This window comes from Physella acuta, unplaced genomic scaffold (assembly GCF_028476545.2).
Source record: "Physella acuta isolate Inbredline_101_S28 unplaced genomic scaffold, ASM2847654v3 ptg000357l, whole genome shotgun sequence".
Taxonomy (NCBI): Eukaryota; Metazoa; Mollusca; class Gastropoda; family Physidae; genus Physella; species Physella acuta.
The window spans coordinates 838,615-866,012 of NW_026731876.1; the positions used below are offsets into that span (position 1 = coordinate 838,615).

Genomic DNA, 27,398 nt, shown 5'->3' on the forward strand with positions numbered 1-27,398 from the left:
TAAATGGAGATATGCTCCTGCAAATTTTGATGGTATCCCAACCGATTGGCATTCTACTTCCTTAATTAAAAGAATAAAGGACCCTGTGATCTCCTCCAACATAATCAAATCAACATGTTGTGCAGCACATATCATTGACTGGATTTCAGCCAGCTCGTGTTTCTGAGTTTGCTTCCACAGCCTTTGTCCACTCAAGAACAATTTACAAAGGCTGCTGTTTTCTCTCCTATATGGGGGTTGCTAACGAGCCTCATCTGCTTGGGGGTCAAAACTGGAGACAGAGTTGTTAAGCAAACATTTTCCCTCCCAATCAATCAGCTATTTGATCTTTAATTAGATTCAAGTCAGGCCTATACCACCACTGCAGCCTTATATCATCAGAAGGAGGAGGGGAGTGCAGTCCGAGTGTTTCTTTCAGACTTTTTTCTCCAGGGGGACGGGGGGGGGGACGGGACGGGCACTGGAAAAAGTATAAATTTTCTATATAAATTCCATCGCTGGTCCGCACTGGGTGAGAGCATTGGGGAGAAGGGGTGATACCACACATAAACATTGAGGAGAAGGGGTGATACCACACAGAAACATTGAGGAGAAGGGGTGATACCACACAGAAACATTGAGGAGAAGCGGTGATACCACACAGAAACATTGAGGAGAAGGGGTGATACTACACAGAAACATTGAGGAGAAGGGGTGATACCACACAGAAACATTGGGGGGGGGGGAAGTGGTGATACCACACAGAAACATTGAGGAGAAGGGGTGATACCACACAGAAACATTGGGGGGGGGGGGGGAAGTGGTGATACCACACAGAAACATTGAGGAGAAGGGGTGATACCACATTATAGAAAAATCGTAAAATTACTGTTGAAACAATCTGAGAATGAGAAAAGCATTAAGTCTAAAGCGTGGATATATAGCCGTAAAATGAGAGAAGCATTCACTTTCTGCCGTATTGACAAAATAAAAATAATAAACACTATAGTCACATTACAAAAAAGCAGAAAAAAAAACAACCAATTATTAAAAACAAAAATTTGTGGCACAAAACAGAAATCAAATAACCACGCACACGTGCATTTTCAGTCCAGCAAAAAATAAACACGCATGAAATTAGTCATTGTCAGTGTAATAATTTATTTTCAAAACTGTTTCTGTGGTAAGAATCACAACGTTGCATAACTTATGCATTTCACACAAGTATTCATTGAAATGTAAACTTGCATACAAATAAATTGAACCAACAATTACTTTTGGGGTGGACAGCAGTCATCCTTTTTTTTAAACTTCAAGCTGTTGGTAAAAGTTCAAACCAATGCTCTCTACAAATATTGAAATCAACAATTACAAATTTACATTCGTTTTCTAAACACACGTTATTTGTTATCGAGCACCCTGTTTAACAGATAAAATAATAAATAGACCTGGTTTTGTATTGGCTAGATTAGTTTCAACGCCCCCCCCCCCCCCCAAACCCTTGATAGATTTGATTTATAATAATAACATAGTATAGAATATAGACTATACTATATTCTTATTATTTTTATATTATATCACAAGAGACATTGTCAAGCTACCACATATTGGATGGTTGTAAAAATAAAATTTTGTTTTAACAATAAAAATTAAAACTGATAAGCCCCTAGAGTTTTTAAAATCACTAAAACTATGACAGAAAACCCCCCAGAAATGCTTGAATTAAATCAAACCAATGAGACAAATTGTAGTGTCCGTACCATTTTAAAAGTATTTAGTTGTATTGCTGATTGATAGAATATTCACACATTTCAAAATACTAAATAGATTTAGATTTAGCTAAAGAAATAAATTATTGACCTTATGATTTGACAATGGTTTTGGTAGTCTCCCTTATTCAATAGGTTTTATAGCTGGAGGTTAATACTTTCAACTCGGTCTAAATAATAACATAATTAATTTCCTGCGTGATTAATACATACAAATTGAAAAGGAACATCTTATTATATATATTTGCATAACATGACATGTAATGTACAATTCAATAAAAGGGATATTTAATGCCAATGTTCGTACAAGTAAATATTAAATAGGGTCTGTGGTGAAAACCTGACAACTATTTGACTATGTATGATTGAAGCAATCTACAAATAACTAAATACTAAATAAATCACCTAAAATAGAAATGGTTAAAAGTTTTTACACAAGTAGATATTTATCAGCAGATTTTCTGTAAATTTGAAAAAAAAATTGTTTAAGGTACAAAACTCAAAACCATTTTAAAATTTGAGTTTTCTAGTAGGGAACAAAGGTGGGTTGAAACAAGTACTTTATGGATAAATAATGCAGGCTCAGTTGTGCGCATAGGCTGAGATGTGAAGCCCACATACATTTTGTGACTGAATTAACAGAGACAAATATTCTTCAATGATCAGTTCATAAAAGTGATAATGCATAGACTGCAAACAAGTTATGTGCAATAAATAATGTATGCAATGAAAAAATAATGACAACGAAAATGAACATTTACTTCTACAAGACAGAGTTGCTTATGCTAACTGTTCTACCACCTTCAGAGTTCATGCTCACTTCTACACCTCAGCAGTACAAAAATTACTGAAGACCTACTTCTCAGAAAAGATTTGACCTAGTTGGGAACATGATACATTTCATGAATGTATGTTACCCTACTAAGTTGAAGATTTAGTTATGCTGCCCAGTCTGCACCACTGACTATTAGGTGAGAAAAAAAATGACTTTCCTTAAAAAACAATTTGGTCTGAGTCCCTGTTTTCAAAATTTATAAAGTCCCCAGCTTTAGTAATGCATGTCAGGAAATCACATGACAAGACTACATAAAACATATTGACTAACATGACAGATTATCAGCAGAAGATAGAGCACTTTTTGTTTTTAAAGAAGAGCTAGATAGCTATGGAATATTGTTACAAAAATTAACTCAAATTAAGTAAACTGCAGAATATTTTCAGAATTCTTATATTATAAACTTTATATTTGTGCCTAAAAAAATCTTTTTAATTTTAACTGGGCACTTCTTTAAACTGTGTTGAACATTTCTCTAAACTGTTTCTCTATTACTGATATAAAACTAGGCAGGATATTGTAGTTGATTCAGATAAAATACTTTGTTAAGGTTTTTTAGCAACATTTATTTTTATACATGGTTAAATTCTTTTGTTAAACTCTGTGTGTTGATGTTGTTATTGTTTTGCTCAGAATTATTCTAAAGAAGAAAATAAAACATTCTTGGTGTTTTTAAAATAAGTGCAAATTACTTCCTACCTTAACTTTGAAAATTAATTTATTATACAAATTCTGAGTTTGGAATTGTTTGGATCCAGCAGTGTGAATAGAGCATCATAAAACAAACAGATTTGTAATAGCACGTCAGTTTCATAAAATTTATGATGTTAAAATCACAGTTTACTCACATTGTTCTTCTGAATACCCGCAAAAGGAGAGTAGTGCCCGCACTACTTGGCAAAGTTAGAGAGAAACAATACGGAACTACTCAACAATAGCTTTACAGCAACAAAATTTCCACTCTTTAGGTTTACCATGTGTAATTAGGTCTTAAAGGGAGGTAGTTTTGATTTTTGTTGTAGTTTCATTTGATTATTTTTAGTATTTAATATTACCAACAACTTTTAAGCAAGGAAGTTTTTGGATGTTTTAAATAAATTTTTTTAAATAGTAACATAAAATCTTCATGAAAAAAAAAACAACAAAAGATGGGTTAATCATAAATCCCACTGTCAACACATTGTTTCTTTTTTCTTTTTTAATTTCTTTTTATTTTACATATTTGAAATACTTTAACTTTATGAGACCAAACTTAGAATATGATTTTAGCTTTGTTACATGTTTAGAAGGTCACACACCTTTTTCAAAATATTTTACGGTGCCAGAAAAAAAAAAGAATCAAAACAATTTATTTTTAAAATAAAACAATCCATTCTTATTTTGATACAAAAATTAAAAAATCTGCTGAAATAAACAGTTGAGTTGAAATAAAAATTACATTATGTTTTTAGATTGTGCTATACCTACAATATATTATAAAATAGATACATTGCTTTTTGCCATATGAAATATTCAATGGGACTTGTCACCTTACAATTTTAGATGAGTTAAAAAACAACATTTTAGAGATATCATAAAGGCTAAAATGTGTTTTGTATTATTTGATAGCGAGATTTTTAATGCAGTAATGATAGAGAAATAATTTAAAAATAATTCAATATGATAATTGAAAGTTTTAATTTAGTGTCAACATGTAATTAAACTGTGCCAAGAAAGAAAAGCTTCATTACCCAAACTCCCAGGCCTATAGCTAAACTATACAGCCTTCCACAGTACACCCTTTATTTAAAAAAAAATATTGATTTTTAAAATACTCAATAATATTTTATTTCCACAACTCATAAAAGAAAGTTGATTTATAAATACTTACTAAAGAAAGATGGTTTTAAAATACCAATGAAGATATTTAAATAGTTTTTTAAATGTAATACATGACAGCTAACTTTTTATTTAAGAAGAAATTAATTAATAATTTTTAAAAAGTGTGAATAGAGGAACGTCATTTATATTTTTGTTAATGGTATAAATAGTCTCATTTAAAATTTAGTTGTACTACAACCTCATTCATAATTCATATAAAATTAATTGTTTTGATAAAATTATCTACCTAAAACGTTTTGCAAACCAAAAGATTTTGCATTCACCATAAATTAGCAGTGGTTTGGTAATATCAGTCCTGTAAATGAGAAGCAGACTTTCAAAAGTTAGAAAATGGGTTTTTAGAATACAAGTTCCTTCCTTATCTTATTGCATAGAATAAAACTAAAAATTTGAAGAACTCAAAAGCTTTCAAATCACTTTTAATAGGCCTATATCACAAGTTTAAAAACATTTACTTTTTTAAACCGTACCTTTTGTAAGTGAGCTTCTCATATAATATTATCAGCATCCTCATAAGCATAGTATTGTCAACTGTCAGGCAAAAAGCAGAAATGTGTTTCATCTCCATATCTGGGAGAGTTTCAAATGTTCCACACATAGACATTTAAAACCTCACATTTGGGAGAGTTTCAAATGTTCCACACATGGACATTTCAAACCTCACATTTGGGAGAGTTTCAAATGTTCCACACATGGACATTTCAAACCTCACATTTGGGAGAGTTTCAAATGTTCCACACATAGACATTTAAAACCTCACATCTGGGAGAGTTTCAAATGTTCCACACATAGACATTTTTAACCTCACATCTGAGAGTTTCAAATGTTCCACACATAGACATTTTAAATCTCACATCTGAGAGTTTCAAATGTTCCACACATAGACATTTTAAACCTCTCATCTGGGAGAGTTTCAAATGTTCCACACATAGACATTTAAACCTCTCATCTGAGAGTTTCAAATGTTCCACACATAGACATTTTAAACCTCTCATCTGGGAGAGTTTCAAATGTTCCACACATAGACATTTAAACCTCTCATCTGAGAGTTTCAAATGTTCCACACATAGACATTTTAAACCTCAGATTTGGGAGAGTTTCAAATGTTCCACACATAGACATTTTAAATCTCACATCTGGGAGAGTTTCAAATGTTCCACACATGGACATTTTAAACCTACAGAACAAGTCTTACTTCCTGGCTATGTGAATGGAGTTTTGATGGCAAGTTGATGATGTCTTAAAGCCTGCAGCAGCACTGTTTCCATGGGAATGAGAGGATGAATGGTCACATGGTCAAAAGAATCCATTATGAAACAGCTTGGAGGTAACAAGTCAGTCTAGTGTTGTCATACTTTACTCTCATCCTCTTCTGGTCCTGACCTCTTTCTAGAGTCTCCTCTTTCCTTTTTACTCACTCCTCTGTCTCCACTCCCTCCTCTTTCCCTTTCCGTTTTCCTCCCACCTGATATCCCAGCATTCCCCAGCCCACCCTCAACATCTTTTTCTATAAGTAGCACCCCGCCGCCGGGTACCATAGTCACAGTGTTGGACTGGTGGTGGGTGTTGGGCAGGCTGCCCTGGGAGCTGATGGAATTGGCGGGCTGGTGCTTGGGCTGGGGCTTGAGGCACTGGACCAGGTTGACTATTTCCCCCTGGATGTTGGCCAGAGCCTGGACAACGTTGCAGAGAGCTTTCTGGTTTTCAGCCATCAGGCGTCTTATAAACTCCACGTCGTCTTGTAGACGATTGGTCTCCTTATGGTTGGCTTGCAATTGTTGCAGCCGCATGTCCAACAATTTTTGTGACCTAGCAGAAATAGAAAACTATCAGTTGTTAAGACATTATGAGGTTATATTTAAGAAATAGCTTGTTATTTGAAAGTTGCAATAAAAGCAAGTTTCAGTCAGAAGTTACCTTTGTATGGCATCAAGTTGTGGTATGGCTAGAGTTGTGGCTATTGGCAAGTTGGTTGAAGATGCTCTACGGTTGTGAGATTTCCAACCTGTCTTTCTCCTTGTTGACCTATGGTCTACAAATGTAAGGTCAAATATAACTTAAGTTAGAAGGTCAGCACATAAGGTCAAGTAAAATTGAAGTTTGCAGTGCAGAAGTGTATTTTATCTTTTATATGTTCCCAAAGCTATCTTTCATGCAAAAAGAATGCATTCCAATTTTGAGTTAAGGAAATTCTATAAAGATTTTAGCCTAAAGTTTATTTAAACTTGGCTTATTTACAAATATACCAAAAAAAATTCTTTATATTTTTTTAAAGTTTTATCTGTGGGTTAGGCTGCTTGTCATGTAAAACAGAACATAGCACATACATACAAACATAACATACCACATACATACAAAAGTATCCTGTAAGCCAGCAAATCTAGCATGTGTATTACAAAACCTGAATGACTTACGAGACTTAATATCGTCCTCTTCTTCTGGAATAGGTGGCGTGGCATATGGAATTCTGCTGGGTGTCTCTGGTATTGGTGGAGGGGGACCATCTGGGGCTGTTGGGTCCCAAATTTCCACTTCTTCTGCTCTTACATTACCATGACCATCTTTTGCTGGCCGGAAACCAAAGATACCATTAGAAAAAGGGAGACTAGTTGACATCTGAGCTAGATGGAATGGGCTCTAAAAAACTTCCTTCTAACAATTTAATTTCATGCTTGTTTTCTAATTGTTAACAGTGTAAGCAACTACTGGCAGTATGAAATCTGAATTTTAATGGTGTTTCTAAAATAAAATAAGAATAAATTTAACTTTTGAAAAAAAACTTTGATTAAAAACTGTAACTGCTAAACATTGACTTATTTTACAATAATTACAAATTAATTAGCTATAATATACATACACTGGTAACCATTAAACAATTTTTTAAACAGAATAATTACAATCTAGACAATGATTGCTCACCTATTTCTTTCTCATCTTTGGCCCTCTCCAATTTAAAAAGATATCTTTTGACTAGTCTGTGCATAATGTCAGAGTAGGAGGTCTCATCTGGTTTGAGTTCCAGGTTTTTACATACAGTTTCTCTTCTTTTCTACAGAATACAATGTTGCAAATCTAATAAGCCAATCCACATTTGTATTGTTTCTCTTTGTTTTCACACAACACAATATGGCAAACCTTTAGGCAGACAACCAGGCAATTAAAATAACCCTAATGTTTTTGTTGCTGGAAACCTGATCTTAAAACTTGAGTATTTTAAACTGCTGCTCCTATTTCTCACCTAAGCTCCTATTTTTACTTTTAGTGTATGGGGGAAGGATCCCATGAGAAACAGGCACTAGCTACCAGATACATGTTGTGTGAGGTATAGAGATCAAGTTACACTTGGTGAAGTCAAGTTAAATTAATTCAGTAGACAAAAGTAGATACATAAGTTTTGTTGACAATGTCTGCCTACTGTAAAAGTTTTGTTGACAATGTCTGCCTACTGTAAAAGTTTTGTTGACAATGTCTGCCTACTGTAAAAGTTTTGTTGACAATGTCTCCCCATTGTAAAAGTTTTTTTGACAATGTCTGCCTACTGTAAAAGTTTTGTTGACAATGTCTGCCCATTGTACAAGTTTTGTTGACAATGTCTGCCTACTGTAAAAGTTTTCTTGACAATGTCTGCCTACTGTAAAAGTTTTGTTGACTATGTCTGCCCATTGTAAAAGTTTTGTTGACAATGTCTGCCCACTGTAAAAGTTTTGTTGACAATGTCTACCGACTGGGTAGATGTTTCCACGGCGCCACGGTCTGCACAATGTAGCGCCTATGAAACACCTCTCCAGTCTGGCAAACTAACTCACTTTCAGTTTTGTTGGAATACATTTTATTATGTTACTAGTATTTTGTTTTGAATTATTATTTTGTTTTTGAGAAATGTAATAAAATAAGAGCAGCCATAGAAAGTGTAGTAACTGTAGCCACTGAAGAATGCATGTATATTATGTGGATAGGCTTAACAAATAGATGGCACCTAGTTAAACTTGATGTAGCCATTTTGTTAAATATTATTTACCCCAACCTAAATAAAAGAAATGGACTTATAAGAATACTGTTTAGATTTTAGTTATGGATTTAATTTGTTGATTAAAATATAAAATCATTTGTCCTGGTATTATTTTCTATATTTAAAATTTGTTTAAGAATAAAACAAGGTAAATAATTTGTTATCTTAGCTCCCCTTGAAAATATCCTTCGATCACTTGAGGTGTTTGCTATGGAAGAGCACTAAGCTCATTGCATTAAAAAAAATAATTTAAGAATTATTGTCTCACAATAATTTCAAATCTAATAAAGGCTCTAATTAGTAATGACCTACATGAGGTTGAAGAGAATGAAATCAATTTTTGCAAGACCTGATAAGTAATGACCTACATGAGGTTGTAGAGAATGAAGTAAATTATTGCAAGACCTGATAAGTAATGACCTACATGAGGTTGAAGAGAATGAAATCAATTTTTGCAAGACCTGATAAGTAATGACCTACATGAGGTTGAAGAGAATGAAGTCAATTATTGCAAGACCTGATAAGTAATGACCTACATGAGGTAGAAGAGGATGAAGTAAATTATTGCAAGACCTGATAAGTAATGATCTGGATGAGGTTGAAAAGGATGAAGTCAATTATTGCAAGACCTAATTAGTAATGACCTACATGAGGTAGAAGAGGATGAAGTCAATTATTGCAAGACAATGTGTAGCAAGTGTTCACTCACACGACTATAAAGGGCTACCTTGAGAAATGTCTGCCGCCGGTGCCTACCCGGCTCTGTTACCTCTGAGCTTGGGTTAAAAGTTTCCTTGACAGCCTGCCATCCGTAAAAGAAGGATTTTGGGGTGGGGATCATGTTAAATGGCACGGGGAGAGTACTGCCGTCATCCATGTAGTTGAGCCAGAGTTTAGTGCGAGCAAACTTCCACTCCACGTCACAGTCAGTCTACAATCAAACATTAAAGGAACAACTCATTAGATGTGTCGCAACAGTCAGTCTACAATTAAACATTAAAGGAACAACTCATTAGATGTGTCGCAACAGTCACTCTACAATCAAACATTAAAGAAAAAAAAATCATTAGATGTGTCGCAACAGTCAGTCTACAATCAAACATTAAAGGAAAAACTCGTTAGATGTGTTGCAATAGTCAGTCTACAATCAAACATTAAAGGAACAACTCGTTAGATGTGTTGCAAGGGTAATGGCACAGTAAACTTTGTGTCATTGATTTTTATAGGTGTTAAGATTTAATTTACTTATTTAAAAATAAAATTAAACTTAATGTTTCTGAGGTTAAAACTTAAACATTTTTCTCATTCAAATTATCTATTTCGTATTTAAAAATATCTTTTTAACAGTAAGGTATAATAATCATCTGCTTTAGCAAAGCAAGAAAATAAACATGAAACTACGACTTGCAAGGTTATAAGATGCTACCTGAATGTCTTCAAATGAGTGTGAATGGAGTGAGCAAGGTTATAAGATGCTACCTGAATGTCTTCAAATGAGTGTGAATGGAGTGAACAAGGTTATAAGATGCTACCTGAATGTCTTCAAATGAGTGTGAATGGAGTGAGCAAGGTTATGCTACCTGAATGTCTTCAAATGAGTGTGAATGGAGTGAGCAAGGTTATAAGATGCTACCTGAATGTCTTCAAATGAGTGTGAATGGAGTGAGCAAGGTTATGCTACCTGAATGTCTTCAAATGAGTGTGAATGGAGTGAGCAAGGTTATAAGATGCTACCTGAATGTCTTCAAAGAGTGTGACTGGAGTGAGCAAGGTTATAAGATGGTACCTGAATGTCTTCAAATGAGTGTGACATCATGGCTATCAGCATGTTGATGAGGACGATGATGATGACAACATGGTAGATGCCATACAGGTACATGCCAACCGTCTCAACCAGGGATGTGCTGTTCTGTAGCTGTGGGTTGTCTGGGGTGAACAGCTGTCCTTGTGTGTTGTCTGGTGGTGGAATGGGAGATAAATCATAATTGTGTGTGTTTGGTGATGGAATGGGAGATAAATCATAATTGTGTTGAGTGTTATTTTGTGAGTGAAAAATGGAGACAAATCATAATTGTGTTGAGTATTATCTTTTTATTGTATAGCTGAATTGATAAACAAGTATCAGACAACATTACCTGAGTTTTAAAGTAAATATTGGATAGGAAAATAATGAAGGTTAATTATAATAGTTATACAAAATTTGTTTGGTTGCAAAAAAAAACGGATTGGTTGAAAAGAAAGATTGAAATCAAGCTAACATTCATTGATACATCATAAATTAGGTTTAAACATGCTCTTCTTCTGGAACAGATAACTCTAAATGGTTACAAGCAATAGCAGTTTAGGAATGAAAATAATTGAAAAATATGCTGTAAATAATATTCTTTACAATAAACAATTATATTTTAAAATATTTAGCAAAGTTGTTTTTTCATTGTAAATAATTAGAACTTGTTTGCTTTAGTGAACACAAAATATTTGGATCAAACACAATTCACTCTGAAAAAGTGATTTAATTTCAAATTTTAATTGTTTTGTTGTGCAGAGAAGGGTGGAGTAAAGAGAAGAGAGTTGTTAAATTTTAAGTATTCAAAATGTCGTTTTGGCAGCATGCTTTTTTCATAATCCAGGAAAAACATGTTTCCTGTACTATTTTGATACAGCATTCCCATGCAATAGAATTGAATGAGGCCAAGCTTACCTACATGAATAATTGAACAAATGCTTTGATTTTTGCCATGGATGTTGAGGACTTTCAGTTACAATTAACAGTAACAACAATGAAATGCACATTCTTTTTTTTTTAAACAAAGGGTAATTAAAAATAAGGAATCTTAAAGGACAGAAGATGTGAAACAAAGCATCTATGAAAAGGGAGCTAGAGCAGGTGTCACAGAAAGCTGGGGTATGCTGATATTCTGCTTACTGGCCTGAGTTCCATCAGCACAGTAGATCATGGTCTTGTCCACATCCAGTGTAATGCATTGGTGCACTGCAGGAGTGGTGGTGTAAGGGGCAAGCACAAAGTGAGTTCAGCCAGAGACAGAAATGGAAACATTAGTCTGGCAACTTTCGGGCCAAAATGCAATTACATTTTAAATTTCTTACACCTGTTAATTATTGTTAGTTGCTTTTAAAAAGAATCTATTTTATACAACTTAATAACACTTAGGTAATTAGTGCCATAAGTGTTGGTCCTTTTTATTTTCTTGAGTAAACATTTTGAACATCAGTTTTTCCATTTAGTACTTTCAATCACAGATATTTTCCATACTAGTGGTTATTTGTAATCTGAAGGCAGCTGAACAAAATTATTTCTTGAATGAACACTACAATAACTATTTAGTCAGAGTTTAAAACAGTTTTGAAGAAGTCAGTTATTGCCATTCATTTTAAATTCTTTTTTAAAATTAACTTTAGCAGCTCGAAGTGCAAACTTAATTAAAGCTTTATCATTCGAAACTATTTAGCAAGTTTAACATTTTGACGATGTAGGCCTAAATCAAATTAATTTGAAAATCTTTAATGATATGAAAAATAAGTGTTTAATTAAATTATAGAATAATTATTCAACATGATGGAAACCTATGCCAGTAATAAACTCAGCAATCTAAAACTATTTCAGTAATTTATCAATAAAAACATTGGTTAGCTAAGAATTATTCATATGGGAGCCTTTACTTTAAGTAGAGAGTTTTAATGGGTTAGTTATAATCATAGATACATTTTTTTTATTACAAGCAGTTTAGTAGTCTATTTAAAATACTAACAGCTTTAAAAACTAAAGCCTCCATATTTTTAGTCCTAGTTTTAAACTAATCAGAATTATAACAAATTAAATTATATTTTAAAGAAAGGAAGAAAGGGTCATCCATAAATGACGTCATGTTTTTTTGACAATTTTAACCTTCCTCCCTCGCAATATCCACACAAAGCCAGACATCCACCCTTAAAATGACGTCACACCTCAGCCTACAACGGCTACAGGACATTACCCCCCGGAAATAACCCATCTGGAGATTCCCCCCCTGGTTCCCCCCCCCCCCCAGAGCAATTACCCCCTGTCAATCCCCCCCCCGGGAATCCCCCCCCTCAAGTTAGAATCCTAGCTCTAACTATAATTCTATACCTATATACTACTTTAATCCTAACCTTAAGAAAAAGACCAAAACCTAAGCATCCACCTTAGCCTAAAACTTCACACAAAACCAACGCTAGACATTGGTTTAAGCCTAACCCTAATCCTAGCCCTAACCCTGTCCTGAAGGGGGGGGGGGGGTAATGTCCTACTGGGCAGGGGGTCATTGACAGGGGGTAATTACTCCGGGGGGGGGGGGGTAATGTTGGGGAGGGGGAAACGTCCGGGGGGTAATTGACAGGGGGAAGATGCCCTGTTCCCGCCTACAACACCCTCCCTCTAAAAAAGAAGTTTTAGTATTTTTTTCCCTAAAAAATTGTCCACTTTGTGGTCCCCACCCTAACCCCTGTCACACACCGTCACACTCGCCTCCCTCCTCCCCCTAAAAATGTGACATCGTTTATGGGCGGACCTTTAACCTTGCCTTATAGAAACATTATTAGTTAAATAAAGCCAAGACACTCAGAAATTTTTTTAATTAATGAGAAACTCAAAAGAGTTAGAAGAATCACGGCAATTAAGTTTCAGATCTATAATTAATTATGTCAGCCAGGAACACAGTCAAAGATGTGTTAAAGAGAAGCCTTTCCTCGCGTGACACGAATCAAGTTATACATTACCTCCATTGGGCTTCGGATGGTTTATCGTGATGTCAGCTATAGCAGAGTGACCAAACATTGCCCAAAACAAACTGGAAAACGTCTGCTGCAAACTGTAAATGAAACAAAACAAGTTCGATTCTAACTGTACTGTAAATAAAATAGAAATACTTCTCAAGGTTCTTTTAATGTTAGATTATCTCTGTAAGTAAATAAACTTAAAGTGAAATTGGTGTATTATTTGTCATGATTTCGGTCGATTATTTGTAAAAATCTGGCATGTAATCGGAGTAGCAAAATGTAATTGTAATGTTCTAATTTGTAATACGATATTTAAAGTTCGTTATTGTTTGCAAAACAGTCATCATGTGCTTTTTATAATTACAACATTTTATAAAAAATAATCATCATTGATAAAACATGTTCAAGCAAGTTAGTTATGTACTATAACAATTAGAACTGTTCCTGCATTAAAATTAGCACGCTCATTGTGTTGAATATTATTAAAGTTAAATCTACAGTAATCTCCACATATTCAAGATCTAGTCATATTATTAAAAGTAAATAAAAGATTTTAAGCAAACAACGAAATGTAACACATGAACCCTGAAACAACGCGATAATTGCATTAGCCAACCTTTGGAATAATGCGATAGTTTAATTAACCTGCCATTGGAATAATGCGATAGTTTAATTAACCTGCCATTGGAATAATGCGATAGTTTAATTAACCTACCCTTGGAATAATGCGATAGTTTAATTAACCTACCCTTGGAATAATGCGATAGTTTAATTAACCTACCCTTGGAATAATGCGATAATTTAATTAACCTACCCTTGGAATAATGCGATAATTTAATTCACCTACCCTTGGAATGACTTCGCAGCATGAACAGCCACTTGCTTGCCGTTGATATCCATTCGAATTTTCTGCGAGCCGTAGTACCAGTAGAGGTTGTGCAGCCCAACCATGAAGGCAAACAGTACCTGGCGAGTAAAGAAAGAATTTAAAGTTAAAATACCATGTCTGAATTACAGAGAACAGTATTGTTGTGAGGCCAACAACGTGTATTTTAAACCCACATGGATGTTTAGATTAAATCGGGTGCTGTCCCTTTCAGAGTTTCTTCCAGGTATCTCTTCGGCCCCCCGAAAATTTTTTACCGCCCCCCGAACGAAATGAAATTTATATAATTTATATAGAAAATATATACTTTTAACAGTGTCCGCCCCCCCCCCCCCGAAGAAAGTTTACCGCCCCCCCCCCCCCGAAGATTTCTAGTGCCCCCCCCCCCCCCCTGAGAAAAAAGTCTGGAAGAAACACTGGTCCCCTTAAATTGTTACCCACCAAAGTAAAGAGCACCATAAAGTGGGTGCTGTCCCCTTAAATTGTTACCCACCAAAGTAAAGAGCACCATAAATCGGGTGATGTCCCCTTAAATGTTTACCCACCAAAGTAAAGAGCACCATAAAGTGGGTGCTGTCCCCTTAAATGTTTACCCACCAAAGTAAAGAGCACCATAAATCGGGTGATGTCCCCAATCATCCTGCCGAGCGAGATCTGCAGGGGCCCGAGCACCTCGAATGCCGGCATGAGCTGCGTGGTCCGGGCGAAGCTGATGACGTTGGCGATAGCAAACAGGACGTCAGACACGATCTCCGGGTCGTACTCGTCCCACTTGAAGCGGGCTGGGACAGGTCAGTCTCGGTCAGAGGGTGCTCACACAGACTTTAACACACCACACATCCCACACACTAGACACATTCACAACACCACACACATTGAACAGTTTTACACATCTCACACACCAGACACATTCACAACACCACACACATTGAACAGTTTTACACATCTCACACACTAGATATTTATAACACACCACCCACATCCCGCACACCGGCCACACAATAAACACCACACACACCAACTACCTATTACAAACACCAGCCACCTACACCAAACACCGCCCACCTACACCAAACACCAGCCACCTACACCAAACACCAGCCACCTACACCAAACACCAACCACACCAGCCATCTACACCAAACACCAGCCACCTACACCAAACACCACACACACCATCCACCTACACTAAACACCAACCACCTATACCAAACACCATCCACCTACACCAAACACCAACCACCTATACCAAACACCAACCACCTATACCAAACACCACACACACCATCCACCTACACTAAACACCAACCACCTATACCAAACACCATCCACCTACACCAAACACCAACCACCTATACCAAACACCATCCACTTACACCAAACACCAACCACCTATACCAAACACCATCCACCTACACCAAACACCGCCCACCTACACCAAACACCAGCCACCTACACCAAACACCAACCACCTACACCAAACACCATCCACCTACACCAAACACCATCCACCTACACCAAACACCATGTACCTACACCAAACACCATCCAACTACACCAAACACCAGCCACCTACACCAAACACCAACCACCTATACCAAACACCAACCACCTATACCAAACACCATCCACCTACACCAAACACCGCCCACCTACACCAAACACCAGCCACCTACACCAAACACCAACCACCTACACCAAACACCATCCACCTACACCAAACACCATCCACCTACACCAAACACCATGTACCTACACCAAACACCATCCAACTACACCAAACACCAGCCACCTACACCAAACACCAACCACCTATACCAAACACCAACCACCTATACCAAACACCATCCACCTACACCAAACACCGCCCACCTACACCAAACACCAGCCACCTACACCAAACACCACACACACCAGCCACCTACAAGCTTCCATGAAGTAATTTTTGGGCGTGCTAGAGCTCCCCCTCTGTTTGACATTGGCCAAAAACAAATCAAAGAACGTGTAGTTTCCCTCATTTAGCAGCGTCCGAGCGGTCTGGGTGCCATTAAAAAAACTGGGGAATAAAAATTTACATATTATGCTTTGAATACATTGCTAGAATTTAAGAAGCGACACATTTTATTTTTAGTTAATTCATACAAAATTAATTAGGCATCCAATTACGTCAAATTTGATGTCAGATTGCATTGTCATCGGGTTTTGACGCACGTGCCAAGTTTGAAACGAATCGGTCAGTTAGAGGTGGTCGAAATTTCGTTCGACAGTTTCGATCGATGACGAAGCACTAGGCACGACAGATAAAAACAATACATACAGACAGAGGAAGCATGTTAAATTAAAGCTTGTAAAATAAAGCGGGGGGGGGGGGTTATCTCCCCTAAACTTTCTCGTATATTCTTATACGTCACTAAGGGCAAGGGAGATGGTACTTCCAGTGCAATCGGAATTTAGAAATATTTCTTTATTAACATTTATTTTTAATACTAAAATAATAATTTCTCACTTATTGAGCGCATACCATGTGTATAATAGTGCAAAAATAGTACCTTATAATGGCAACATTGATTAGTTTTAAAAAACTTAATTGAGTCACATTTTATGCCAGGGTTCATTGAGTCTTTACCTACATGAAAAGTTTGAAACAAATCGGCCCAGTGGAAGTGGTATTCTTTGAGAAATAAGAAATACTTTAAAGTACCACTCCCGGTCTCCGAAAATCACTCGAAATGTGACATATTCAAGATAATAAGATGATAAAATTTTGTTCATCTAAATCAGGGGTCTCCAAACTTTTCAGTCCAAGGGCCGCATTAACTATCAAATTTCAGTTCGGGGGCCAGTTTCTTCCGGGCATGTCTTTGATTTTTCTGGGTAGAGTTCCTCAGCCATCACCAACAAACGATTTTTCCTCGGACAAAAAATTCTGAGAGGACTACGCGGGCCGTAGTTTGGAGCAGAGGCGTAGCTAGGGGGGGGGGCGGGGGCCGGCCGCCCCGGGCGCCGACCCTATGGGGGCGCCAAAAGGGGTGGGAAAATTTTTTTAAAGCTGATTTTATGCTGCAGTTTTGAATTATAAACTGTCTAAGTTAAGAAATGTAATGGCTACACGCCTTTACATACTGATTTAACTGTTTTCTACCTTGATTTCTTAATGTAAAACATATACTCTTAAGAAACAGTGACCGGCAAAACCGCTTTGAAGCTTTTCCTAGATGGGGGGGGGGGCGCTTTTTCGAGACTTAAAACGGAAGAATTTACACTAGATTGTTGAGTCGATAAACGTTACCGCTATTAAAAGAAACCAATTGTATTAAAACGTATTGTACGATTGTTGAACTGTAAAATACGTTAGTGACTTTTATCAAGATGGTGCAGGGGGGCGCTTTTAGGCTAAATAAAATAGCAAAATTACACAGGATTCTGAGTAAACAACCTTTAGCTATCAGAAAGAAACGAATTGTACTGTGCATTGTATAATTGTGTAACATTTAAAAAAAAAGTTAGTTACGTTAAAAACCGCTTTACAAACTTTGTCCAAGATGGTTGTGATGAGTGTGTGTGGGGGGCGCTTTTTTCGCTAACAAAAATCGCAAGTATTTGTACTGGATTGGTGAGTAGATAACTCTCGCTCAAAAGTTGATACCGAACTACAAATTTGAAATAAGTTGATACCGAACTACACATTTGAAATAAGTTGATACCGAACTACAAATTTGAAATAAGTTGATACCGAACTACAAATTTGAAATAAGTTGATACCGAACTACAAATTTGAAATAAGTTGATACCGAACTACAAATTTGAAATAACACTTAAAGAGGAAATTTCCTCAACATTACTGACACGGTGCTGAAGTTTGCGTGACACAGAGACATACAGTCAAAACCCCGACAAAGTTTGTAAAAATGTTTATTTAGATTTTTTTTTGCACGATTACAATGCATCTTTTAGTTTCCGTATATGATAAATTAGGGAGGGGTAAACGGCGAAAACTGTCAAATATCAGTTCATTATTCAGCAAGATTACAATACTTTGTATACGAGAAAGTAAAAAACAAATGAGAACCGTCTTATCGGAGTAAAAATTTTTCTTATAGAATCCTATTAGAAAGATAATTTTCGTGTAGAAATTTAAAATTTAATCGACAAAGTTTTTAATGTTGTTGCTTTTATGCAAGAAAAAAATATTAGAGTGATTTAACGGGACGGAGGACAGTGTTTCTTTCAGACTTTTTTTTTTCTCCAGGGGGTGGGGGCACTTAATGATTTGGGGGAGGAAGGGTTGGAGCCTCCCCGATGCCGGAAGAAACTCTGATGGAAGATGGCAGAGCGCATGGCTGCCAACCTGAAAGTCTCGAGCTCGAGTCCATAAGGCTTCCCTTAGTAAAATTTTTCTTCTCTTTTTCCGGTTGATCCAAATAACGAGCGATGGGAAAACCGCCGAAAAAGTAATTTGGAGTGACAGTGCACATCACAGCGATCGATTTGTTTGTTGTCTGTGTCTTCCTTTAACACGCAATTCTTACGGTGTAGGGGAGTTTAGGGATACGTGAATCTCGCCGTTAATATCACGTGACCTAGATCAGAGTAGTTGCAGTAGAGTGGGAGGTAGGCTGTCTGCTTGAGTTCTAATTTATCCTTTCACTTCATTTGTTTTTTCTTGGTTTGTTTACAGTAGTAGTAGAAATAGGATGGCTATATATAGTCTTTTGAGAAAACTAAAAACTTCCCTGTTGGGATAGGCTATATATAGTTTTGTCAAACAACCTAATACACCTGTCTCACACAAAGGCCGAGAAAGCACTCACTTATCTGCCTCCGTGACCTTGTAGTTGGTGAAGAACCTGAGCACGTAAGACGACAGGTACATGGAGAGTACGGCAAAGTCCATGGCGTTGTAGTAGTCCATGATGTAGCACCTGGCCCCACAGCTGTAGATCTGTTTACACTCAATCCACAGCAAGCCTGGGGACAAGCCAGTCACATCAACCACATCAGGGGACAAGCCAGTCACATCAACCACATCAGGGGACAAGCCAGTCACATCAACCACATCAGGGGACAAGCCATTTTATTCACATCAACCACATCAGGGGACAAGCCATTTTATTCACATCAACCACATCAGGGGACAAGCCAGTCACATCAACCACATCAGGGGACAAGCCAGTCACATCAACCACATCAGGGGACAAGCCATTTTATTCACATCAACCACATCAGGGGACAAGCCAGTCACATCAACCACATCAGGGGACAAGCCAGTCACATCAACCACATCAGGGGACAAGACAGTCACATCAACCACATCAGGGGACAAGCCAGTCACATCAACCACATCAGGGGACAAGCCATTTTATTTACATCAACCACATCAGGGGACAAGCCAGTCACATCAACCACATCAGGGGACAAGCCATTTTATTCACATCAACCACATCAGGGGACAAGCCATTTTATTCACATCAACCACATCAGGGGACAAGCCATTTTATTCACATCTACCACATCAGGGGACAAGCCATTTTATTCACATCAACCACAGATATCTCAGGGGACAAGCCATTTTATTCACATCTACCACATCAGGGGACAAGCCATTTTATTCACATCAACCACATCAGGGGACAAGCCATTTTATTCACATCAACCACATCAGGGGACAAGCCATTTTATTCACATCAACCACATCAGGGGACAAGCCATTTTATTCACATCAACCACATCAGGGGACAAGCCATTTTATTCACATCATCCACATCAGGGGACAAGCCATTTTATTCACATCAACCACAGCTGGCCTGGGAACAAACCATCTCACTCACACCACTCAATCCACTAGCCATCTCACTCTGATTTAATCCATTAATCCACATCATTACACCAGCTGATTTTCTTATTTATAAATGTTACAAATGTTAACTTATATGGACACAGATCTCATTAATCCTTGATACCGATACTCCTAATTTTCACATGTGTTACATGTAAATATATATATTAGTTAAGTGAATTGATACATTTTTTACTACCGTACTGTAAAATATTTTAAAAAAATGTGATTATATAAAAGCACGTCAACCATCGGTTAGTAATTAGCGAACTTGATACAAGACATTCAACTGAATAATTAGGTACATCTAGACGTCAGTAAATTCATGAATTACTCACCCAATACCCAGAAAACTATACACATCTGGACGTCAGTTATCAGTTTGTTTGCAGGACGCAGGGTTTCCTTCAACAGACTCTGTATCCTCTCGTCTTTATTGAGATGCTCGTAGAGGCTGTCTTTCAGATCACCTAAACACATCGGTCAAACATGTTAACATATTCTTCTGTCTTTCAGATCACCTAAACACATCGGTCAAACATGTTAACATATTCTTCTGTCTTTCAGATCACCTAAACACATCGGTCAAACATGTTAACATATTCTTCTGTCTTTAAGATCACCTAAACACATCGGTCAAACATGTTAACATATTCTTCTGTCTTTCAGATCACCTAAACACATCGGTCAAACATGTTAACATATCGTCTTTCATAGACACACATCAGTCAAACATTGGTTCAAACTTTTAAATATCTTTGTTAAATAAGTAGACCTTTTCATAGGTTTTGTACCGTTGGTCATTGATATACTAAAAGACTTACTGGAACTAGTAATGGCATCATTGGTCATTGATATACTAAAAGACTTACTGGAACTAGTAATGGCATCATTGGTCATTGATATACTAAAAGACTTACTGGAACTAGTGATGGCATCGTTGGTCATTGATATACTAAAAGACTTACTGGAACTAGTGATGGCATCGTTGGTCATTGATATACTAAAAGACTTACTGGAACTAGTGATGGCATCGTTGGTCATTGATATACTAAAAGACTTACTGGAACTAGTGATGGCATCGTTGGACTCTGAAATGCGAAAAGTTGCCGCAGCGAGCAGGATGAGGAAGCACATGTGTGAGGTGGTGTGGGTGATGAACTTGGTCACAGGGCAGCGCATTACGGCGCCAAACTGGGGAGAAACAAGATGGACACGTGTGTCTTTGGGGAAAAACAAGATGTGTTTGGTTATTTAGATTGACCTTACGTGTTTTGGTAGTTAGACTGAAGTTGTGTGTGTGAGCACTTAGACTGACCTTGTGTGTTGGGTAGTTAGACTGACCTTGCTGCCTGGTGCGACGATGTAGAGCACACACATGAAGGGAATGGCAGGAAGGAAGATGATGAGATACAAGAACTGCATCAGGCCGTTGAGAGACTGCAAGAATCCCATCTCCGAGCCGTACCAGATGGAGGTCATGTGTTGTTGGCAGTTTGGGTGGGCTACAAACTGCAGGTACACAAACACAACATCAGCTGTTATATCATATGCATATTTGTAAATCTTCAGGTATTTACGTATAAGGCACTCGATCAAAGACTAAACATGGTAGGTGAAGTAGAACGGTTTCTTTTAGAATTTCTTTCAGGCACAGCCACCCTTGTCCCACCCCTGAAGCAAGATTACAGCACCCCCCTCCCCCTCCCGCTAACGAAAACAAAAAATATTTATTTAATGAAGAAAATAAAAATATAAACATTAAACAGTTTCCTGCTTCCCCCCCCCCCCCCGGAGAAAAATGTCTGAAAGCAACCAAACTGTGAAGTGGCCAACCAATCGCTTACTTTTTTCTCCATATACCGGATGGCCATCTTTAAGCGGGCCAACGGGTCCCTCTCCGTGCCCTCGTCACTCTCGCTGAGCACGGCCTCGACCTCCTGGGTCCCGCGGCACAGGTCCATCAGTTCACAGGCGAAGTTCATACACTGCTCCACCATGTTGAGGTACTCACTCTGGGGAGTGGGCACGTGCAGGTGTTAGACAGGGGCGAGACCAGGGGCAGGTGTTAGAGTAGACAGGGGCTAGACGAGGGGCAGGTGTTAGACAGGGGCTAGACCAGAGGCAGGTGTTAGACAGGGGCTAGACCAGGGGCAGGTGTTAGACAGGGGCTAGACCAGGGGCAGGTGTTAGACAGGAGCTAGACCAGGGGCAGGTGTTAGAGTAGACAGGGGCTAGACGAGGGGCAGGTGTTAGACAGGGGCTAGACGAGGGGCAGGTGTTAGACAGGGGCTAGACGGGGGGCAGGTGTTAGACAGGGGCTAGACGAGGGGCAGGTGTTAGACAGGGGCTAGACCAGGGGCAGGTGTTAGACAGGGGCTAGACCAGGGGCAGGTGTTAGACAGGGGCTAGACGAGGGGCAGGTGTTAGACAAGGGCTAGACGAGGGGCAGGTGTTAGAGTAGACAGGGGCTAGACGAGGGGCAGGTGTTAGACAGGGGCTAGACCAGGGGCAGGTGTTAGACAGGGGCTAGACCAGGGGCAGGTGTTAGACAGGGGCTAGACGAGGGGCAGGTGTTAGACAAGGGCTAGACGAGGGGCAGGTGTTAGAGTAGACAGGGGCTAGACGAGGGCCAGGTGTTAGAGTAGACAGGGGCTAGACGAGGGGCAGGTGTTAGAGTAGACAGGGGCTAGACGAGGGGCAGGTGTTAGACAGGGGCTAGACCAGGGGCAGGTGTTAGAGTAGACAGGGGCTAGACGAGGGGCAGGTGTTAGAGTAGACAGGGGCTAGACGAGGGGCAGGTGTTAGACAGGGGCTAGACCAGGGGCAGGTGTTAGAGTAGACAGGGGCTAGACGAGGGGCAGGTGTTAGACAGGGGCTAGACGAGGGGCAGGTGTTAGACAGGGGCTAGACGAGGGGCAGGTGTTAGACAGGGGCTAGACGAGGGGCAGGTGTTAGACAGGGGCTAGACCAGGGGCAGGTGTTAGACAGGGGCTAGACGAGGGGCAGGTGTTAGACAGGGGCTAGACGAGGGGCAGGTGTTAGACAGGGGCTAGACGAGGGGCAGGTGTTAGACAGGGGCTAGACGAGGGGCAGGTGTTAGAGTAGACAGGGGCTAGACGAGGGGCAGGTGTTAGACAGGGGCTAGACGAGGGGCAGGTGTTAGACAGGGGCTAGACGAGGGGCAGGTGTTAGACAGGGGCTAGACGAGGGGCAGGTGTTAGACAGGGGCTAGACGAGGGCCAGGTGTTAGAGTAGACAGGGGCTAGACGAGGGGCAGGTGTTAGAGTAGACAGGGGCTAGACGAGGGGCAGGTGTTAGACAGGGGCTAGACGAGGGGCAGGTGTTAGACAGGGGCTAGACGAGGGGCAGGTGTTAGACAGGGGCTAGACGAGGGGCAGGTGTTAGACAGGGGCTAGACGAGGGGCAGGTGTTAGACAGGGGCTAGACGAGGGGCAGGTGTTAGACAGGGGCTAGACGAGGGGCAGGTGTTAGAGTAGACAGGGGCTAGACGAGGGGCAGGTGTTAGACAGGGGCTAGACGAGGGGCAGGTGTTAGACAGGGGCTAGACGAGGGGCAGGTGTTAGACAGGGGCTAGACCAGGGGCAGGTGTTAGACAGGGGCTAGACGAGGGGCAGGTGTTAGACAGGGGCTAGACCAGGGGCAGGTGTTAGACAGGGGCTAGACGAGGGGCAGGTGTTAGACAGGGGCTAGACGAGGGGCAGGTGTTAGACAGGGGCTAGACGAGGGGCAGGTGTTAGACAGGGGCTAGACGAGGGGCAGGTGTTAGACAGGGGCTAGACGAGGGGCAGGTGTTAGAGTAGACAGGGGCTAGACCAGGGGCAGGTGTTAGAAAGGGGCTAGACGAGGGGCAGGTGTTAGACAGGGGCTAGACCAGGGGCAGGTGTTAGACAGGGGCTAGACGAGGGGCAGGTGTTAGACAGGGGCTAGACGAGGGGCAGGTGTTAGAGTAGACAGGGGCTAGACGAGGGGCAGGTGTTAGAGTAGACAGGGGCTAGACGAGGGGCAGGTGTTAGAGTAGACAGGGGCTAGACGAGGGGCAGGTGTTAGAGTAGACAGAGGCTAGACGAGGGGCAGGTGTTAGACAGGGGCTAGACGAGGGGCAGGTGTTAGACAGGGGCTAGACGAGGGGCAGGTGTTAGACAGGGGCTAGACGAGGGGCAGGTGTTAGAGTAGACAGGGGCTAGACGAGGGGCAGGTGTTAGACAGGGGCTAGACGAGGGGCAGGTGTTAGACAGGGGCTAGACGAGGGGCAGGTGTTAGACAGGGGCTAGACCAGGGGCAGGTGTTAGAGTAGACAGGGGCTAGACGAGGGGCAGGTGTTAGACAGGGGCTAGACGAGGGGCAGGTGTTAGACAGGGGCTAGACGAGGGGCAGGTGTTAGACAGGGGCTAGACCAGGGGCAGGTGTTAGACAGGGGCTAGACGAGGGGCAGGTGTTAGACAGGGGCTAGACCAGGGGCAGGTGTTAGACAGGGGCTAGACGAGGGGCAGGTGTTAGACAGGGGCTAGACGAGGGGCAGGTGTTAGACAGGGGCTAGACGAGGGGCAGGTGTTAGACAGGGGCTAGACGAGGGGCAGGTGTTAGACAGGGGCTAGACGAGGGGCAGGTGTTAGAGTAGACAGGGGCTAGACCAGGGGCAGGTGTTAGAAAGGGGCTAGACGAGGGGCAGGTGTTAGACAGGGGCTAGACCAGGGGCAGGTGTTAGACAGGGGCTAGACGAGGGGCAGGTGTTAGACAGGGGCTAGACGAGGGGCAGGTGTTAGAGTAGACAGGGGCTAGACGAGGGGCAGGTGTTAGAGTAGACAGGGGCTAGACGAGGGGCAGGTGTTAGAGTAGACAGGGGCTAGACGAGGGGCAGGTGTTAGAGTAGACAGAGGCTAGACGAGGGGCAGGTGTTAGACAGGGGCTAGACGAGGGGCAGGTGTTAGACAGGGGCTAGACGAGGGGCAGGTGTTAGACAGGGGCTAGACGAGGGGCAGGTGTTAGAGTAGACAGGGGCTAGACGAGGGGCAGGTGTTAGACAGGGGCTAGACGAGGGGCAGGTGTTAGACAGGGGCTAGACGAGGGGCAGGTGTTAGACAGGGGCTAGACCAGGGGCAGGTGTTAGACAGGGGCTAGACGAGGGGCAGGTGTTAGACAGGGGCTAGACGAGGGGCAGGTGTTAGACAGGGGCTAGACGAGGGGCAGGTGTTAGAGTAGACAGGGGTTAGACGAGGGGCAGGTGTTAGACAGGGGCTAGACCAGGGGCAGGTGTTAGACAGGGGCTAGACGAGGGGCAGGTGTTAGACAGGGGCTAGACGAGGGGCAGGTGTTAGACAGGGGCTAGACGAGGGGCAGGTGTTAGACAGGGGCTAGACGAGGGCCAGGTGTTAGACAGGGGCTAGACGAGGGGCAGGTGTTAGACTGGGGCTAGACGAGGGGCAGGTGTTAGACAGGGGCTAGACGAGGGGCAGGTGTTAGACAGGGGCTAGACGAGGGGCAGGTGTTAGAGTAGACAGGGGCTAGACGAGGGGCAGGTGTTAGACAGGGGCTAGACGAGGGGCAGGTGTTAGACAGGGGCTAGACGAGGGGCAGGTGTTAGAGTAGACAGGGGCTAGACGAGGGGCAGGTGTTAGACAGGGGCTAGACGAGGGGCAGGTGTTAGAGTAGACAGGGGCTAGACGAGGGGCAGGTGTTAGAGTAGACAGGGGCTAGACGAGGGGCAGGTGTTAGACAGGGGCTAGACCAGGGGCAGGTGTTAGACAGGGGCTAGACGAGGGGCAGGTGTTAGACAGGGGCTAGACGAGGGGCAGGTGTTAGACAGGGGCTAGACGAGGGCCAGGTGTTAGACAGGGGCTAGACGAGGGGCAGGTGTTAGACAGGGGCTAGACGAGGGGCAGGTGTTAGACAGGGGCTAGACGAGGGCCAGGTGTTAGACAGGGGCTAGACGAGGGGCAGGTGTTAGACTGGGGCTAGACGAGGGGCAGGTGTTAGACAGGGGCTAGACGAGGGGCAGGTGTTAGACAGGGGCTAGACGAGGGGCAGGTGTTAGAGTAGACAGGGGCTAGACGAGGGGCAGGTGTTAGACAGGGGCTAGACGAGGGGCAGGTGTTAGACAGGGGCTAGACGAGGGGCAGGTGTTAGACAGGGGCTAGACGGGGGGCAGGTGTTAGAGTAGACAGGGGCTAGACGAGGGGCAGGTGTTAGAGTAGACAGGGGCTAGACGAGGGGCAGGTGTTAGACAGGGGCTAGACGAGGGCCAGGTGTTAGACAGGGGCTAGACGAGGGGCAGGTGTTAGACAGGGGCTAGACGAGGGGCAGGTGTTAGACAGGGGCTAGACGAGGGGCAGGTGTTAGAGTAGACAGGGGCTAGACGAGGGGCAGGTGTTAGACAGGGGTTAGACGAGGGGCAGGTGTTAGACAGGGGCAAGACTAGGGGCAGGTGTTAGACAGGGGCTAGACGAGGGGCAGGTGTTAGACAGGGGTTAGACGAGGGGCAGGTGTTAGACAGGGGCTAGACGAGGGGCAGGTGTTAGAGTAGACAGGGGCTAGACGAGGGGCAGGTGTTAGACAGGGGCTAGACGAGGGGCAGGTGTTAGAGTAGACAGGGGCTAGACGAGGGGCAGGTGTTAGACAGGGGCTAGACGAGGGGCAGGTGTTAGAGTAGACAGGGGCTAGACGAGGGGCAGGTGTTAGACAGGGGCTAGACGAGGGGCAGGTGTTAGAGTAGACAGGGGCTAGACCAGGGGCAGGTGTTAGACAGGGGCTAGACGAGGGGCAGGTGTTTGAGTAGACAGGGGCTAGACGAGGGGCAGGTGTTAGACAGGGGCTAGACCAGGGGCAGGTGTTAGACAGGGGCTAGACCAGGGGCAGGTGTTAGACAGGGGCTAGACCAGGGGCAGGTGTTAGACAGGGGCTAGACCAGGGGCAGGTGTTAGACAGGGGCTAGACGAGGGCCAGGTGTTAGAGTAGACAGGGGCTAGACGAGGGGCAGGTGTTAGAGTAGACAGGGGCTAGACGAGGGGCAGGTGTTAGAGTAGACAGGGGCTAGACGAGGGGCAGGTGTTAGACAGGGGCTAGACGAGGGGCAGGTGTTAGAGTAGACAGGGGCTAGACGAGGGGCAGGTGTTAGACAGGGGCTAGACGAGGGGCAGGTGTTAGACAGGGGCTAGACGAGGGGCAGGTGTTAGAGTAGACAGGGGCTAGACGAGGGGCAGGTGTTAGAGTAGACAGGGGCTAGACGAGGGGCAGGTGTTAGACAGGGGCTAGACGAGGGGCAGGTGGAGTAGACAGGGGCTAGGAGACTGGCTAGTTTAGGCAATAGGAAGTTACAAGTTATACATACGTGTGTCGTGTAATTAATAGCATACACATTCAAACAACTTTTCTAGTGAGCAGTGTAATGAGCGTTGTTGCCCATGTTCAAACAAGTTTGTTCAGAA

At 41.8% G+C, this 27,398-nt stretch overlaps 1 protein-coding gene across 1 annotated transcript in view; it reads right to left on the bottom strand.

Annotated features, from left to right (window-relative positions):
• Positions 1 to 5,604: 5,604 nt before the first annotated feature.
• Positions 5,605 to 27,398, bottom strand: part of LOC131941320 (short transient receptor potential channel 7) — a 168,661-nt gene continuing 146,867 nt past the window's right edge. Inside the window, exons 4-18 of the mRNA XM_059300523.1 lie at positions 21,801 to 21,968; positions 21,298 to 21,465; positions 21,018 to 21,147; positions 20,292 to 20,423; positions 18,929 to 19,085; positions 16,043 to 16,173; positions 14,715 to 14,899; positions 14,079 to 14,197; positions 13,227 to 13,323; positions 10,260 to 10,412; positions 9,201 to 9,404; positions 7,384 to 7,513; positions 6,879 to 7,025; positions 6,382 to 6,496; positions 5,605 to 6,273 (exon numbers count right to left, since the gene is read on the bottom strand). Of these exons, the coding sequence (XP_059156506.1) occupies positions 5,814 to 6,273; positions 6,382 to 6,496; positions 6,879 to 7,025; positions 7,384 to 7,513; positions 9,201 to 9,404; positions 10,260 to 10,412; positions 13,227 to 13,323; positions 14,079 to 14,197; positions 14,715 to 14,899; positions 16,043 to 16,173; positions 18,929 to 19,085; positions 20,292 to 20,423; positions 21,018 to 21,147; positions 21,298 to 21,465; positions 21,801 to 21,968 (2,496 nt within the window). The 3' untranslated portion in view covers positions 5,605 to 5,813. The remainder of the gene's footprint in view (positions 6,274 to 6,381; positions 6,497 to 6,878; positions 7,026 to 7,383; positions 7,514 to 9,200; positions 9,405 to 10,259; positions 10,413 to 13,226; positions 13,324 to 14,078; positions 14,198 to 14,714; positions 14,900 to 16,042; positions 16,174 to 18,928; positions 19,086 to 20,291; positions 20,424 to 21,017; positions 21,148 to 21,297; positions 21,466 to 21,800; positions 21,969 to 27,398) is intronic.